At 47.3% G+C, this 18220-nt stretch overlaps 1 protein-coding gene across 1 annotated transcript in view; it reads right to left on the bottom strand.

Annotated features, from left to right (window-relative positions):
• LOC122129257 (neurofibromin-like) overlaps positions 1 to 18220 on the bottom strand; it is a 66217-nt gene that overhangs the window by 39607 nt on the left and 8390 nt on the right. Inside the window, 24 exon segments of the mRNA XM_042704244.1 lie at positions 200 to 361; positions 677 to 888; positions 1178 to 1359; positions 1898 to 2014; positions 2127 to 2210; positions 2654 to 2776; positions 3120 to 3259; positions 4177 to 4533; positions 4835 to 4918; positions 5138 to 5211; positions 5994 to 6240; positions 6439 to 6562; positions 6697 to 6776; positions 7148 to 7261; positions 7764 to 7895; positions 9453 to 9584; positions 10354 to 10428; positions 11213 to 11341; positions 12032 to 12205; positions 12763 to 12920; positions 13479 to 13554; positions 14079 to 14123; positions 14125 to 14150; positions 15387 to 15493. Coding sequence (XP_042560178.1) covers positions 200 to 361; positions 677 to 888; positions 1178 to 1359; positions 1898 to 2014; positions 2127 to 2210; positions 2654 to 2776; positions 3120 to 3259; positions 4177 to 4533; positions 4835 to 4918; positions 5138 to 5211; positions 5994 to 6240; positions 6439 to 6562; positions 6697 to 6776; positions 7148 to 7261; positions 7764 to 7895; positions 9453 to 9584; positions 10354 to 10428; positions 11213 to 11341; positions 12032 to 12205; positions 12763 to 12920; positions 13479 to 13554; positions 14079 to 14123; positions 14125 to 14150; positions 15387 to 15493 — 3154 coding nt within the window.

An 18220-nucleotide genomic window follows, 5' to 3' on the forward strand; every position in this document is an offset into this window, starting at 1 on the left:
AGAGGACACTTTTGAATTCAAATTTCAACATTTTAATTCTCTATTATTAGCCCAGAACTTTTACAGTTGACAGTTACTGCTGGATGATTCCACCTCTCTGGAGATCACAATGCCAGTGAGGATAAACCTCCAAAAAAGACAACCTATTAGTCTAACTCGATCCGTCCGTCACGTAGGACACCTGAGCGTAGCCTCTCACCTTGAAGCAGAAGGTCATGATTTTACTGGCCAGGCTGTTGCCCCTGAAGAGCGTCTGCATGGAGTCGGCCAGCTCCACCTCCTTGGAGAACATGTTCCACAGCAGCTGGTACAGGAGGTGCCGCGAGTCAAACAGCGTCACCAGAACCCGGGCCAGCTCATCCTGGAAACACACAGATACACACACACACAGAGACACACACACACATACACACATAGACGGAAATGATTTCACCATCGTCACTCGTCGCCATCATTCCAATGTAGATTCACCCTAGTGCTTATTCTTGTTTTTGTTTTAGAAATGAGTTTAAAAATAAATAATTACATTACAGTGAAAAAACTATTACAAAAACTCAAACAAACAGTGACTAAAGCTAGATATTTCACCCAATGCACATAAATCAGAGGTTGCACTTCAATAGTCCCAGCACAGCTTCATGTCCGCCTGCGCTGAGATCGATGACGTAATACCCACCCACTGGGAGCATGGCACCACATTGGCCAGCGCCATGGCGATGGGCAGCTCCCCCTGGTCCCCCATCATGGTGACCAGCTCCACCAGCCTCTCGAAGCGGTCGGCCAGCACCGTCTCCGCCAGCGTGTCGAACTCCGTGCCCTGCTGGAGGATCTTGGTCAGCACCTCCATGAAGGTGGCTCGGGTCTGGAGGTCTTTGTGGTAGCCCAGGCCTACAGACACAGAGGGGGAAGGCAAGATCACATCATGGGAATATCACTTTTTTATTTGGAGGACCAACAAAATTCTTTGTGCCTCTAAACTCCATGTTCACACAGAAGGTGCAGCTATATAATTCAAAAGATTATTATCCAGGTATTATCCAATCATCACCGAATATAAACCATATACTACAGTGTAGCATGATATTAACATTATTATCACTATGATGCTAACAATGGTGCTACAGACTCAGACATTTCTGATGAGAGCCAGAACCAGTCTCCCAGTCTGCAGGCGCACCTATGGAGTGCATGAGTCCGCTGTCCACGTTGGCGTTGAGCAGGTTAGACATGGCGAGGATGGTACAGTGGCGGAGGGACGCCAGGCGGCGAGACATGCCCCTCTTCCTGCCGACCACCTGCTGCCCGTCGTCCTCCACCTCGCTGCAGTCGTTCAGCAGGTTCATGAACAGGGTGAAGTACCTGACGGGCGGGAGAACCAGGGTGGAGGGACAGTTACTGCATCAACTCCATTAGAGACCCATTACTACAGCAGCAGTAGAGACACCAGATTCAGTACAGCATCTTCTGCTTATCAGAATCTTGTCAGAGAATGTAAATCCGCACAATAAAGTTGTTTTTGATCAAAAGAAAATCTGTTAAATAACAATGTAATCAAGTTTATGTAAAATTGCCAAACGTGTGTTAACTTCATGCAGTGGTTAAACACATTTAGGTTGAAAGACTGACTATATCAGACATATCAGTCAGTAAATATGTGAAGTAAATAAAACAGCTATACGAAGGCTGCATCTTTACTATTGATTCCTAGAATCCCACAACATGTATACCATTCTAGAATCCCACACCATGCATCCTTAAATCCCACACCATGTATACCATTCTAGAATGATGAGTATACTGAGCCACACTTAAAAAAACTAGAACAAAGCTATTCGAAAAATACAGCATCTATACAGTCAATGTCTATCTAGGATGATGGGCATGCTCAGAGCCGTACTTGAGAAACAACTGAGACTTGGCCTCCATGAGCTCAACACCGTCTCCCTCCTCGGGCTGAAGGGGGAGACCCGATAGCAGCGACACCACCGCCTCCATGCTGGCCTGGTCCAGGTCCCTACAGAGCAGAAGCAGGAGAGGTTAAGGTTTATCCCCAAGAGGCATCAGTATTATCCATAGGTTGAACTGACAGGGGGGCACTGAGGTTTAGGGTAATTAGCAAGAAGTACCTCGTCAGACATTTGATGTCATCGTCAGCAGCCTGATTTGAGGTGCCCATCACCCAGTCAGTGAGATACTCCACCATCTTGTTCCTGAGGGGATAACAAGAGAGACCAAACACAAACACAAACACAAACACATTGGTCTGACAGCACATTTCACACATATGTGGTACACCTCTGCTCATTTGGGCGTTCCCACTGGCCGTGTGTGTGTTAAGTGAGAGCATGCTGTTGCTTTCTGTAGCTGATGTAGTAGAGCAAGGGACTGAAGCTTAACAGTGTATAAAAATGTACATCTGGATTGTACCGTTACTCACTAAAATTATGTAAATGTAATGATGTCAATGAGTGTAAATGTCAGTGCAGAAAATGCAGTCTTAAGGGTGCCAAGTGGTGTGTGTGTGTGTGTGTGTCCACCTGAACTTCATCTCTTGGCTGAAGGACAAGTGGTCCCTGTGCTGAGAGAGCAGTGTGTGTGTGTGTGTGTGTGTGTGTGTGTGTGTGTGTGTGTGTGTGTGTGTGTGTGTGCCCACCTGAACTTCATCTCTTGGCAGAAGGACAGGTCGTCCCTCCTCTCCATCATCACCTCCACCAGTTGGCACAGCTTGGTCTTGATCTGGATGGCATGGACCATGTTGCCCAGGATACGCACATACCTGCCAATCAAAACCAACACCAAGCTTTGTGAACCTGTACCACTGCATCCTGTATGTCAACTATGTGCGTGAAGTAGATATGGAGAGGATAACAGGAAGATATAGAGCTAGTTGGACATAACATTTATCATGAGATGGCAACCATGGAGATGAGTACTTTGGAGAGAGAGAGAGAGAGAGAGAGAGAGAGAGACTCATGGTGACTGTAGAGAGGACAGAGGGAGAGACAGAGAGCCAGTGAGAAAGAGAGAAAGAGAGAGAATGGGAGAAAGAGAGAGAAAGAGAGAGAAAGATAGGGAAAGAGAGAGAAAGAGAGCACTTCAGAGATGAGTTGGGTGCTCACCGAACCAGGTTGAGCATCATGGTCTCGATGCTGGCCTGCCCCAGGTGCTCGGAGCTGCCCTCTGTGTGGTTATCCAGCAGGTTCTTCATGATGGCGATGGTCTGCTCCACAAACTGAGTGTTTGTGTCATTGATGGGAACCTGCAGAATAAGCAAAGCAGAAATCCCACTGACTGGAGAGATACATACATCTCTCTGATCCACTGGAAATACAAGATGTCATGGTACCCTCATGGTACCCCCACCAATACTTAACACCACCACCACCAAAGTCGAAAACCAAAATCCAACAGAAATATTGTGGCTGATTTAGCAACAAAGCCTCTAACACCCATCTCCACTGTCTTGTGTGTGCTGGCCAACCTCGTGGCCTTGCTTCAGTTGCCAGTTCCACATACATAAACTTCTTCCTTTCAAAGGCTTCCTCAATCGCATCTTCGAAGGGAATCGTTAACTCGATAAAGTAAACATAAAGTGCACTCGCACTCAGAATACAACACCATGTCTGGTCTCATAGCAGTCACAACAATACACTGTGGAACTTGAAGCTGCCTTCCGACATTAGCCAGCTATCTGCAGTACTGTTTGTACGTGCCTGGTGTCCACTTTTCTGTCCCTCTCGCACAAAAGAAATTCTACTGTCCCTGTTATAGTATTTTGTTTTGACATATCACCTAAAAAACTGAAATAATTACATTTTTAGTCAGGCAGTTTCAATATCGCCTGCATCCTGCAGCTGCTCTCCCATTAGACATCAGATTCCTCTTAACTGCCCAACACAATGACAAGGCCAGTGTTGTTTGATAAGGGTTGGTTAGGCTGGTGTTGGTGGTGTTTGATGAGGGTAAATCAGGACAGTGTTGTTTCATGAGGGTAGATTTGGCCGGTGTTGGTGTTGTTTGATGAGGGTAGATCAGGACAGTGTTGTTTCATGAGGGTAGATTAGGCCGGTGTTGGCGTTGTTTGATGAGGGTAGATCAGGACAGTGTTGGGTGTTGGGTGTTGGGTGTGGGTGTGGGTGTGCGTGTTGGGTGTCGTGTGTTGTGTGGTGCACTTACGCGGCCCTGCGTGTCGAAGAAGCGGCTGATGCTGTTCTTGAGCTTGTTGAAGAGCATGGGGTAGAGAGCGGGGCTGAGCTCCAGGCCCAGCAGGTCCTTGACGTTGGTGCGGATCTGCAGGCCCTTCTCGTGGTTGCACACCATCAGCGACAGCAGCCGGTCCAGGAACTTGCTGAGGGAAGTCTCGGCGACGCCGTCGCACGAGCCCATGGACACCATGGAACCCTTGCGCTCCGAGAGCGGCCCCATGGGGGGACTGTAGGTGCCCAGGAGGGAGGTGGTCCTCTGCTGCAGGCACACCCCGCCCAGGGCACACAGGAAGCCCGTCATGTTTATCCACTCCTGGAAGAAAGGGGTCTAACGACCAGAGGCGAAGTATTATCCACTGTGAACCATCATGCTTGGCATCTGTGGTGGCCTTACTCTACACAAAGCTCATTTTCACCAACACAGTCCAAAACATTTAACTTCCTTTTATGCTATTTTTTCATGACTGCATTACTGCGCGTTCAAGAAAGTGTTAACGTTATAACAGCTTTACAAACATATTGGCAAAAGTATATCACAGACATGACTTATACTGAAAAGATCAGCTTTGAAAGTGTTCCATGACTCTAAGGGAACAAAGTAGCGGTTAAAGTGTTTTTGCTGCTCCTACCTGGCCATCCTCTAGCTTAGACTTGGGATGGTTCAGGAGTAGTTTGGTGGCATGGTCCCACTTCCTGTGGGTGTCTTCCCAGGCCTAGAACAACATTGGGGAAAACGGCAGTCTCACATGACCAGGAAGATCAGCCAGACGACAAGCATAAAGAATGTCACTGTGACCCTGACCTCTATGGCATATAGACCAAAGAGATGCATCAAACACATCAGTGACCTGGACCTCAGCTCTTTGTCGAGACTGAGACTGAGGTCCTTCACCTCTGGACTGAGACTGAGACTGAGAAGGTTGGTGTCGTACCTCAATGTTTCCAGATGTTGGTTGGTCTATCCTCCTCAGCAAGGCCATCACTCTCTTCTGTAATGCTGAACGGCCTGGAGAGACACACCAACACACACACACACACACACACACACACACACACACACACACACACACACACACACACACACACACACACACACACACACACACACACACACACACACACACACACACACACACACACACACACACACACACACACACACACACAGACCAATGCTGAGGATGACTGAGGGAAGAAGCAACACAGAACGCTGTGTTCTACCAAAGAACCAAACTCAAAGATTTCATGTTAAGCACGGGAAATTTCCCATGTAAGACTAAAGCTAATTTGTCTAATACAATAACACTTCTGGGAAGTCTTGACAACCAGAGGTGTGCAATGAAATCTTGCTTAACTGGACTGAAAAGTGTTCTGGACATGGCATTGAAAGTTTCCCTGGAACACTTAAGCGAATTCATCAGACACAGTACACCTTCAGGAAACTCTGGACTTCCAGAAGAATTATTTTGCATAACTGGACCGAAAAAAGTAGACATGCAATAGAAAAGGTGTGAAAATGGGCAACCGTGTGTGTGTATGTGTGTGTGTGAGTGTGTGTGTGTATGTGTGTGCTCGTGAGTGTGTGTGTATGTGTGTGCGCGTGAGTGTTTGTGAGCGTGTGTGTGTGTGTGTGTGTGTGTGTGTGCGCGTGAGTGTGTGTGTGTGTGCGTGTGAGTGTTTGTGAGTGTGTGTGTGTGTGCGCGTGAGTGTTTGTGTGTGTGTGTGTGTGTGTGTGTGTGTGTGTGTGTGTGTGTGTGTGTGTGTGTGTGTGCACGTGTTCGTCCCCACCTGTGGCCATCATGGTGCTGACGGAGGCAAACTCTATGAAGGTGTTGTAGTTGGGCAGGATGGTCTGGATGGGCACCTCGTCCACGCCGCAGCGGATGTGGGCCTCCTCGGACAGGTGGCGGAAGCAGGACATGACCACCAGCACCGCCTCCATGTCCGGGCTCCACAAGAACATGTACAGGCCCACCTCCAGCACCGTCTGAGCCTGGCGACAGATGGGGATACCGCTGCCCGCCGTCGCCCGGTCCTGGCAGAGAGAGCGAGAGAGAGAGAGAGAGAGAGAGAGAGAAAAGGGAGAGAAGGGGAGAGAGAGAAAAAAAACAAAGGAGTGAGTGAGTGAGTGAGGAGGGAATGGTCACCCACACAGAGAAGAAGCAAGAAAGCCTCAGGAACTGAATGGTTCTCCTTTAAGCGTATCTCCTACAGACATCAATTCGGTACTTACTTTATTCCTGAGGAGGAATTTGTTCCTGCAGATGAGGATCTCCCGCAGCCACTTGAGGATCTCAGTGCTGTTCATCATCTGATGGCCGATCAGCTTTTTGCAGATGAAAAACAAAACCTGGGAACTACAGGTGACAATCCAATCAGTGTACAGCAGAGAAACCAACTGCAAGATGTTAGCCAATCACTGCACAGCAAGGACAACGACGACCAAAAACCACACACACCAGTGAGCACTGGTCAGTGTCATAGTTCCTACCTGATGTCCCAGAACGTTTCTATGGGAGCCTCTGGGTTCCACATCTCAATGGTCTCTGGTTGATGGAGAACCAACAGAGCCTGAGGGAACCACATTCAGATAAAGGTTCTGTCAGTGGGAAGCTCCAGTAAGTGGTCACATGAATACAACATAAAGTCTCAGGAATCGACATAGGGCAAGAGGGCAGGGATTCTGGCAAGCCTGGGGCAAGAAGATAGGGTAAATGGAGAGGTTTTAAGAATGTGTGTAATATGCAGTCTCAGGTGACATAACAGAGGTAGAGGAGGGCAGGAGGATGGGTAGAGGAGGGGTAAATGAGGGGTAGAGGAGGGCAGGAGGATGGGTAGAGGAGGGGTAAATGAGGGGTAGAGGAGGGCAGGAGGATGGGGTAAATGAGGGGTAGAGTAGGGCAGGAGGATGGGGTAAATGGAGGGGTAGAGGGGCAGCTGACCTCCATGGCCTCTGGAGAGATGTCTCCCATGTTGGTCTGAGGCACCAGATGCACCAGACCGGTGATCAGCTCAGCCGTGCTGCTCTGGATGTCTGAGCCCTGCTTACCGGGGTTCTGGTTGACACACACACACACACACAACAGGTAAATGAACAAATGTAAATGTTAAAATCTCTGTCAGCTGGCATATGCTTACACATACTAGTGGTACACTAAGCCTATAGGTTTCTTTTAAACAACATTGAAATCCACATTTTTAAATCATTAACTTAGTATCCAAATCAGCAGCAAATCTTCTCTGGGTTCCGATTAATGCACACACACACACACACACACACACACACACACACACACACACACACACACACACACACAGACACACACAGACACACACAGACACACACAGACACACACAGACACACACAGACACACAGACACACAGACACACACACACACACACACACACACACACACACACACACAAAATGTATACATGTTTATAGAGAGGATGATGTTGTCCTAACCTACCGCAGGAGCATATCAGAAGCCAAATGACAACTTAACTCTAGAATATATCTCGTCCTCCTAAGACTTGCGTCCTGGGTGCGATACTCACATGCAGCATGAGTTTGGGGTCGGCGTGGATCAGCTTGACCAGCGCCAGCAGCAGGTTGTGGCTCTTGCTATCCGTGTCGGCGGTCTTCTCCCTTAGCTTCAGACTGGTCATCTTCTCCTTGAAGGTCAGGCTCTGTGCAGGTGGAGACAGGTGACCAGGTTAGCCAAACACACCCATCCAGCACCAACAGGTGGACAGGGACAGGGAGAGAGGTAGCCAAGGAGAACGACCAGAGGTTTGAGGAGAGACAGGAGGGTTGGTATGGAAACCGTAATCGTAGCAACCAAGGTCACAGTTGCAGGGACGAGGAGAGTGCAGAACCCCACAGCACTGGGAGAGACAGAGAGCCACACGGGGAGGAGATACAGGGGGGAGAACACAGAGAGAGAAGAAGGCCTTTGCTGGATCAGGGGGGTAACGATTGACCAAACTCGCAGTGGAACCAGGGAACAGAGAGATCAGATCCAGGAGGCAAATTTAGTTTTGAGCGTAAAAAGTAACTCAAAACATGTCTCATCACAGTGAGTCAGTCTAAACATGTCTCATCTTCGTGAGTCAGTCTAAACATCTCTCATCTTACATAAATGTGTCCTTTCATATAAAATCATTTTGTCCCTGCCCTACTACCTTGATATTACAAAACCCAAACTCCAAACGGTTTATGATCATAATCAAACACCGAAGTGTGACCCATGGATTAGGAACTCGCTTACTCTGGGCACAGGGCAAGGATTAGGCACTGGCCTACTCTGGGCACGGGGCAGGGAGCCTACAGCACTGGCCTACTCTGGGCACGGGGCAGGGAGACTAGAGGACTGGCTGCACTGCACTATACAGGAGGGCCCTGATGCACTGGGAGGGAATGAATCAACTTCAAGCATGGAGATGAGGGAGAGAAGGAAAGACAGAAAGAAGGGAAGATGGACAGGAAGAGAGAGAGAGAGAGAGAGAGAGAGTCCGGTAGAGGGAAAGAGAGGCAGCTCCAAAGAAAAAGGCCACAGAAAAGGCAGTGGTCAATAGAAGCAGAGCTTTTCTGTGACTGCAGGGGGAGAAGGGGATTATGGGAGCTTTGGGGTCGCAACTGAGGGCAACGGGGGTCATCTGGGCAGAAGGGGAGGATGGGTGTGGTTCAGTACTTACAGCAACAGAGGCCCACTGCCATGCAAAACAGTGACTGGCTGGCATCTTATGGATCGCATGAGCGACAGCAGCCAAGAAAATGAGAAGAAGTCAAAGAAAAGAAAAGAAAAGAAAAGAAAAAGGGGGAGGAAATAAAAAGAGGACAGGAAGCAGAAGCACCTCCAGCGTCAATGTTACGAGAGAGAAGCTCGGACTGCAGTCGTCTCCAACCAAGAGCACACACACACACACACACACACACACACACACACACACACACACAGACAGACACAGACAGACACACACACTCACAGAAAGACACACACACAATCTCACAGACACACATAAAAACACACAGACATAGTGAGGTACTGAGTACCTAACTATAATAACAGAAATCGCTGAAATCTGTTCTGTGGGGGTTTGAATGTGAGTGTTTACGTGTGAGTTTGTGTGTGTGTGTGTGTGTGTGAGTGTTTGTGAATGTGAGTGTGTTTGAATGTGAGTGTGAGAGTGTGTGTGTGTGTGTGTGTGTGTGTGTGTGTGTGTGTGTGTGTGTGTGTGACCTACCGAGGTCATCTTTAGCGGGGCGTGTGTAGTGCATGACTGAACGACTCGGCCCAGCGTCTCGGCGAACATGGTGCGCAGCTCGCCCGAGTAACAGTACACTGCATCGATCTTGGGCCACCAGTCCAGTGGAGACTGCAACAGGAGAACACAGCACTCCGTTACCACAGGCTTAGGCCAACAGACATCAGCCTCCCTCATCTCATCCACACTAAAATTAGCTTATTGATCAGGACCTTAATAAGAACAGGATCTTAGTAGGAAGTAGTTTTGTACTTGGAGGAAGGCTCTGTAGAGATTTGTTTTAATGCATACAGTATGTGTTAGTGTATATACACGAGCATATGTGTGCACAAGATTATGTATGAGTGTGCAAAAGTGTATGTATTAGTATACACAAGTATGTGTACCGGGCAGTGTTGGGAGTAACGGATTACAAAGTAACGGATTACTGGAATCAGATGACTTTTTAGAGAGCATAATCAGTAAAGTAATCTGATTACAATTAAGAGAAAGTAATCAGTAACTTTACCTGATTACTTTTATTAATTAACTTGCCCAACTATGGTACCAGCGCATTGGAAGAGTATGTACAAGTACAGTACCGTCCAAACGTTTGGTGTTACCTAGAAATGTCCTTGTTGTCCATAAAACTATACATGAAATTAGTTCGAGTAGGATTTAAAGCCATATGAACAGGTAAAACAGGCATTGACAAGGGTAGAATTAATGATTTTCAATTAAAATAAAAAGTGTGTCCATCAAACTTTGCTTTCGTCAAAGAATCCTCCATTTGCTTTTCATTCAAACACAAATAACTTTTGAACGGTAGTGTCTGGATAAGACCAGTATGTGTGTGTACACGTGTGTTTAGGTGTATGTTTGATTGACAGGAGAGCCTTACGTTGGTGATGATTCTGTGCAGAGAGTGGACCAGGACGAAGTGGAAAGTGGGGGGGGAGGAGGAGGCCAGGCACACCTGAGGAGGGACCACATCACACTGATGACACTCAGACCACATCACAAACACAGCCTCACACTGATGACACTCAGACCACATCACACTGATCCACATCACACTGATCCACATCACACTGATGACAGACCACATCACAAACACAGCCTCACACTGATGACACTCAGACCACATCACACTGATCCACATCACACTGATGACACTCAGACCACATCACAAACACAGCCTCACACTGATGTCACTCAGACAAACACAGCCTCACACTGATGTCACTCAGACCACATCACACTGATCCACATCACACTGATGACACTCAGACCACATCACAAACACAGCCTCACACTGATGTCACTCAGACAAACACAGCCTCACACTGATGTCACTCAGACAAACACAGCATCACACTGATGTCACTCAGACAAACACAGCATCACACTGATGTCACTCAGACAAACACAGCCATTCTTTCCCCATTTCCCCACAATAAGAACACTTCTGAAGGCCATGATCACTTACATTACACATGGCCAACACGCCTCTCAGCCTCGTTACAATCCTCAACCATTTACAACAACATTCATATACAATGCTTGTTTCTTAAACTAACCTGAATTTCAAACCTCTGTGTCTGTGTCTGTGTCTGTGTCTGTGTCTGTGTCTGTGTCTGTGTCTGTGTCTGTGTCTGTGTCTGTGTCTGTGTCTGTGTCTGTGTCTGTGTCTGTGTCTGTGTCTGTGTCTGTGTCTGTGTCTGTGTCTGTGTCTGTGTCTGTGTCTGTGTGTGTCAGACCTTAAAGGTCTGGTTGTTGTGAGGGTTGATGCGGAAGCAGGACACAAAGCAGTCAATCATCAGATCCACGTCGGCATTCTGGCTGCCTGCCCCCCGGGAGAAGGGCTTGGTCGGGTTAAACAGCAATGCCTGATGGGAAAAGGTCAAAGGTCAGGTCTCCTCACCATCTCCAACTCACAAAAAAACTTCTGAGAATGACTAATACTGTAGCTATATGGGAATAATTTCTTGCGACAGCAATTCACCGGCCTGCTAGCCAGTGTTAACCTGCTCAGACTTAGTGAAGCAAATCACCTGAAGGAAACCCAGGGCAACATAGTATGTGGTGAATATGGCTTGTACTGTTTATACACATCTTATCGGTACGCATTGTTGGTAACTACATAGTTACAATATGGTAACTATGTGGTAATTATTTCTTGTTACAGCAATTCAATTTAAATTACATACATGCAGGTCTGTCTAAGGGGCAGTTAGTATATTATATACACATAGTTCTGTCTAAAGACAGTTAGTATATTGTATACCTGTAGTTCTGTCTAAGGACAGTTAGTATATTATATACACATAGTTCTGTCTAAGGACAGTTAGTATATTATATACCTGTAGATCTGTCTAGAAATAGAATAGGAAAGCCTTTATTGTCGTTGTATTTGCATACAACCAAATTTGGAGAGAGCAAGGAGCCGCTGCGTCTGTGCACACCGCCATCTTGGATATGTATGTATGTATGTCTGTCTGAGGACAGTTAGTATGTTTGTCTGATCTTAAGAACCCTGAGGCAGATTTCCTGACGCACGAACAGACATGAGGTGCTACCTTGAGGTCCACCACGATGGACTGCACCAGGAGGAAGATGTTGGAATGGTCCTCCCAGTTGATGTAGGTGGAGGCCTTACAGAGCTTCACACAGGCGATGGCGGAGCTCTCCGTCAGCTGCTTACTGCCGCCATGGCCAGCCAACGCCTTACGCAGGTTATCCAGGAAGTTCTTCTGCAGAGGGGAGGGAAACACACACACACACACACACACACACACACACACACACACACACACACACACACACACACACACACACACACACACACACACACACACACACACACACACACACACAGGCTATCAGATGACGATGACATAATGCTCCCTGAAAACTTAGAGAGAGAAATGTGGATGCGGGGAGACAAACAGACAGAGAGATAGACATGGAGAGGGGGAGAACCAGAGAGATGGAGGGAGTGGTAAAAAGAGACAGACAGACAGAGAGAGAGAGAGAGAGAGAGAGAGAGAGAGAGAGAGAGAGAGAGCGCAAGAGAGAGGGGAGAGAGAGGAGAGAGAGAGAGAGCGCAAGAGAGAGAGAGAGCGCAAGAGAGACAGGAGAGAGAGAGAGAGAGAGAGAGAGAGAGAGAGAGGAGAGAGAGACTGCAGGTAGAACAGAAGGAGAGTGAGACTGCTGGTGTCTGGGAGTGTGTGTGTGTGTGTGTGTGTGTGTGTGTGTGTGTGTGTGTGTGTGTGTGTGTGTGTGTGTGTGTGTGTGTGCGAGAGAGAACCTTGTTGACTTTGCTGTCGTCCACCGTCTCCCTGCAGAGTTCCTGTGTGATGTCAGGACAGAGGATGAGGAGGATGATCTGGAGTGGCCACACGGCCGCCTTCCTCTTGGCACTCTCGGCAAAGCTGTCCACCAGGTCAAACAGCTTCTCAGCACACTCTACCAGAGAGAGGGGCTCACTGTTAGCAATACAGATCTACCGGCATTTGTCTCATACATATCTGGTGGCGAGGCTTGGTGTGGTGTGGTGCGGTGCGGTGTGGTGTGGTGCGGTGCGGTCTGGTGCGGTGCGGTGCGGTCTGGTGCGTGGTGTGGCGTGGCACTTGGAGGCAAACCCAGGGCAGTTTGGACGGGCTCAGGAGAAGGTCCGTTTTGAGCGCAGCGCAGTTTGGCACTGTTGAACAGCGCAAAGTGGCGAGGAGCGGCCAAATTTGGTAGATGGAAAAGCCTACATCATTACCATAACCGATGCAATTCCATTAAAGGAAGAGACCTTATCCTTACTATCACAACTCTGCTGTTACCAACACATTTCTATCTTTGCCAACTGCATATTTAACATCAACAACACATCTCTACTGTTAACATAAGCAGGGGTTTACTTTACCATTTCCAACTCAACTATTAACTTAACTACTGGTATTACGATTGCCAAAACACAACATTTCTATTGCTGTTACCAAAAGGCTTGCCATTACTAGTCACCCCACCACTCACCTGCCATGTCAGCCTGTGGTCTCTGGTACAGCATAGTAAACTCATCTGGATAGTTCTCCACCCAATTCCAAAAAGCCTACAAAAATAAAACACAGCAAATATACCTTTAACAATAGCAAATGATGACTGGTATCATTTTGTAACTACCAAGGTTTTCATTTATAACGTCTGTAAAGCACACTGAATACCATGTTGCTATAAAAAAAATAAAGCTTATAAGAAGATTCAGTCTTGCTTAAAAAACATTTTATTTAAAATGTAAAAGCATGTCAAGGTTTCCAAAGAATAAGGTCTATCGAGGACAAAAGGATGAAAAGCACTTCCGGGAGCTGCCACTTGGTGTCAGTAGCAAACAAAAGGTCAACTCCTCACAAGTGTCAGTGCATGTCTCATACATACAATATCACTTGGATCTGAGGCAAACAATGCAGGGTTGGTAGTCATTGACTTATTTTAACATAGCAAAATAACTGGGGCTGTCAGAAAAGGGGTGACTGAACACCCAAAGAAGAGGGTGAAGAGAGAGAGGGGAAGAGGGAGAGAGAGGGCAACTGACTCTCATCTGGGGTCTCATCGAAAGACCAAGAAAAGAGGAGGCACACCTTTTCCAGACTGGTTAATGACACGTCACTGGGCCGGCTTCTTGGAGGGTTTTGAACTTGAACACGGTCCCTCTGTAGGAAGGGAGAGGCATGTGTTAAACTTGAACACGGTCCTCTGCTAGGAAGAGAGGGCATGTGAGCAATAAACCAAGCGGGTCCCCTTATAACATTCCTTAACTTCCACAATATCATTAAAACCACAAACAGGAAATACAGCTGCACGCAGCGATGCAGGGGCCAAGCAGCCCAGCAGGCGAGAGAAACTTGATGTCATTATAAACACTCATGTAGTTGACTAAAGATACATCAAAGACCGATCAGCCTGTTTGGCGGCTTTGCCCTCGATTTCAATTAGCTGTGACGGACGAGTGCTTTCGCAAATTGAAAAGCCAACGATCAACTTTTGTGAGGCTTGGTCTGAAGCTCATCCGTGCCCAACTTGTGGCCTGTGAAAACTTTTTAGAGTTGCTGACCAAATCCAATATGGCGGAATAAAAAATCCAATATGGCGGAAATTGATGGCAAAGGGGGCTCGGCTTGATCCCGGCAATCTAAACTCCTGGCACTAGAGTACTCTGTGTGCGGACATGAAACTGGGTGAAAAGCAGCAGGGGGCCGTCCCCATCAGTGGGCCAAATTTGAAACCTTTTCACCGTACAGTTTTGAGGGCTGCCATTGACTCCAAAGGGAGAAGAATATAGAAGAGGAATAAGTGACGGCAGAAACACAATGAGTCCCTACACAGCCTTACTGAAACACAATGAGTCCCTACACAGCCTTACTGAAACACAATGCGTGCCTACACAGCTTCACTGAAACACAATGAGTGCCGACACAGCTTCACTGAAACACAATGAGTGCCTACACAGCTTCACTGAAACACAATGAGTGCCTACACAGCTTCACTGAAACACAATGAGTCCCTACACAGCTTCACTGAAACACAATGAGTGCCTACACAGCTTCACTGAAACACAATGAGTGCCTACACAGCTTCACTGAAACACAATGAGTGCCTACACAGCTTCACTGAAACACAATGAGTCCCTACACAGCTTCACTGAAACACAATGAGTGCCTACACAGCTTCACTGCTTGGCCCCCAGAAAAGACTTAAGACACATAAGACAACCCACAGTGACAGCCAACATTGATATAACTCATGCAAAACATCAAATGACATTGGTACAAGTAGTTTTCAAGCAATGTGTTGGTGTTTATTTTAAAAGCTGAAGGACTTTAACAGCCACAACACACTTATGTTCAGAAAAATAATGACAGCTGACTTTAAAGGACCCGTGCAAACCTTGCAGCAGTCTCTTGAGTTTGGCACAGTCCACGTTGATGTACTGGATGAGCTCAATGTCGTGGACGTCCACCGTGTCTTCAGAGCAAACGGTGAGCTCCTGTAACCTGGAGACAGAGAAAGCAAGCTCCGTCAGCCTCCAAACTCAACTAACAGTGACAACACTCGCACAACATGCAGCTACACACAGGTAGGGAGACAAATTTGGATTAAAGTGTCAGTCTGTTATTCTGGAGAAAGGTTGTTGATATACGAGCTCAAGAGCCAATCAAATTACGCTCCTCTTTTCTGTACTTTTGAAGCCACGTTTTTGATTGGCTGGAATAAGTCGTTTTGCACATTTTGCTCTGAAAATGAAAACGAACAAACCGCTAGAGGACCGTGAGAAGCAATTTGCTGGAAAAAAGTGTACTGGGTTAAAATCGAGTACTGTACCTTTAAAGCAAACGCTACACAGCACAATAGGAAAGGTATTCTGGAGAAGGTGCCATTGCACAATGGCCTGAGCAAATCACTCGATGGAAATAATTCTCATATTGACTACCACACTTGTACTGCAACATCCTTGAATCCTTGAAACAATCCAGAAAAAAAAAAAAAAAAAACAGTGGTCAGGCAACTCTCTCAACTTTAACTTTAACTTGAATGTAACACACTAGCCTTACTGCAGCTGCAATGTAAGGTGAGCAAACGATTACAAACAACTACCCTCACCCCACACTAAAAGACAACTACCATCACAAACAATTACCCTCACCCCACACTAGAAGATAACTACCATCCTAAACAACTACCCTCACCCCACAATAGAAGATAACTACCATCCTAAACAACTACCCTCACCCCACACTAAAAGACAACTACCATCACAAACAATTACCCTCACCCCACACTAGAAGATAACTACCATCCTAAACAACTACCCTCACCCCACACTAGAAGATAACTACCATCCTAAACAACTACCCTCACCCCACAATAGAAGATAACTACCATCCTAAACAACTACCCTCACCCCACAATAGAAGATAACTACCATCCTAAACAACTACCCTCACCCCACACTAGAAGATAACTACCATCACAAACAACTACCCTCACCCCACACTAAAAGATAAACCCTCCAGTCTTGGGGTGACGTAAGGACATGGCGGGGCCTAACCCTCTTCCTGTGACCTGATGCAGTACGCCTGAGAGAGCACAGTGCTTTAGAGATGAACGCGGTGGTGAGAGCCCTCAGTGGTGGAGTAAACCCCGTCTGACCCTAAAGGCAGCTCATGTTTTAATCAGTGGCCCAAGCTTGCGTCTGTCCATTTCCTTTAGACAGACAGTGACTGGGTTAATATAGAGACACACCGCCTGAAACCACACACACACACACACACCCACACACAACACACACACACACAGAGATGACCCAAACAGTGGCGTGGCACTCAAACAAACACACACACACACACACACACACACACACGTTTACTCACACCCCCTCCCCCACTTGGCTAATAATTCATGAGGCCAAGTGGTTAATGGATATTTCAGATGTGTGCTCCTGACGAAAATTGACTGGATGGTCCAAAAGCACTGCTCTCTGCTCCACTTCCAAGTGCACGCAGGTCGATGCACACACACGCACACTCTCTCTCTTCCACTCTCTCTTTCACACTGATACACATTCACACTCTCCCTCTCACACACGCCGACTCGCCCACTTTCTCCCTTTCTTGCTCACGCACACACAAAGAAACACACTCACACTCAGTCTCTCTCTCCCCCCTGACTGACACACACACACACACACACACACACACACACACACACACACACACACACACACACACACACACACACACACACACAACACACACACACACGTGTCTGCTCTGCACATCTGCCTGCGTATCCCCTCCTAACAGAGGCCCTATTTTCCTGAGGCCTGCTGGGAAGGGAGATTCCCTCTGTCCTGGCCAAGCACAATGTGCTTCTTTATGTATGGAAGGCCCATCCTAACGCCTCCTCTCCCTCTCCATTCCTCCTCTCCTGCTCCTCTTCCTCCTGGTGCAGCTCCTCTCCCGTCCCCTCGCGGTCCTCCTCTTCCACCCTTCACCTCCAGTACACTCAGTAGTGGACAGACTATCGCTATTGTTTAACGGCAAATGAAATGACTCATCTACTGATGTTAAAGTTAAACTGCAGTTAAAGTCTCGGCACAGAACACCTGAAGAACACCATGACTTTTCGAGTGTGGTACACGTGCCAACACACGGATCTCTGTGTACTGTGACTGTGAGTGCGGTACACGTGCCAACACACGGATCTCTGTGTACTGTGACTGTGTGAGGCTGTGCAGAGATTACTGGACCCTAGCAAAGAACTCTACGTAACCATGGCAGCGTGTAGGGCTGTGCCATATTGCAGTGGTACTGTCCACACAGGCCTAAGAGCCCATATTGCAGTGGTACTGTACTGTACACACAGGCCTAAGAGCCCATATTACAGTGGTACTGTACACACAGGCCTAAGAGCCCATAAGGACCCAGGTTTGAGAAGGGCCTGAGGCCATTTATCAGGGCCATTCATTCCCATTCACTTTCTGTCACATCTTCACTGTCCAATCCAATAAAGGCTCGAAGAAAAAAACCCACAAATGAATAAAAACAAATAGAGCTGAGAAGCCCCTACTCTTAAACACGAGGGTGTGCACATTGTGGAGATAGCAGTGTGTGTGTAAGGCACAAGGTGTGTGTCATGAGGGCGTGTACCGTGTGGAGATGCGGTTGAACACAGTGTGTGTGTGTAAGGCACAAGGTGTGTGTGTGTCATGAGGGCGTGTA

Source organism: Clupea harengus, unplaced genomic scaffold (genome assembly GCF_900700415.2).
Source record: "Clupea harengus unplaced genomic scaffold, Ch_v2.0.2, whole genome shotgun sequence".
In the NCBI taxonomy this organism is placed as follows: Eukaryota; Metazoa; Chordata; class Actinopteri; order Clupeiformes; family Clupeidae; genus Clupea; species Clupea harengus.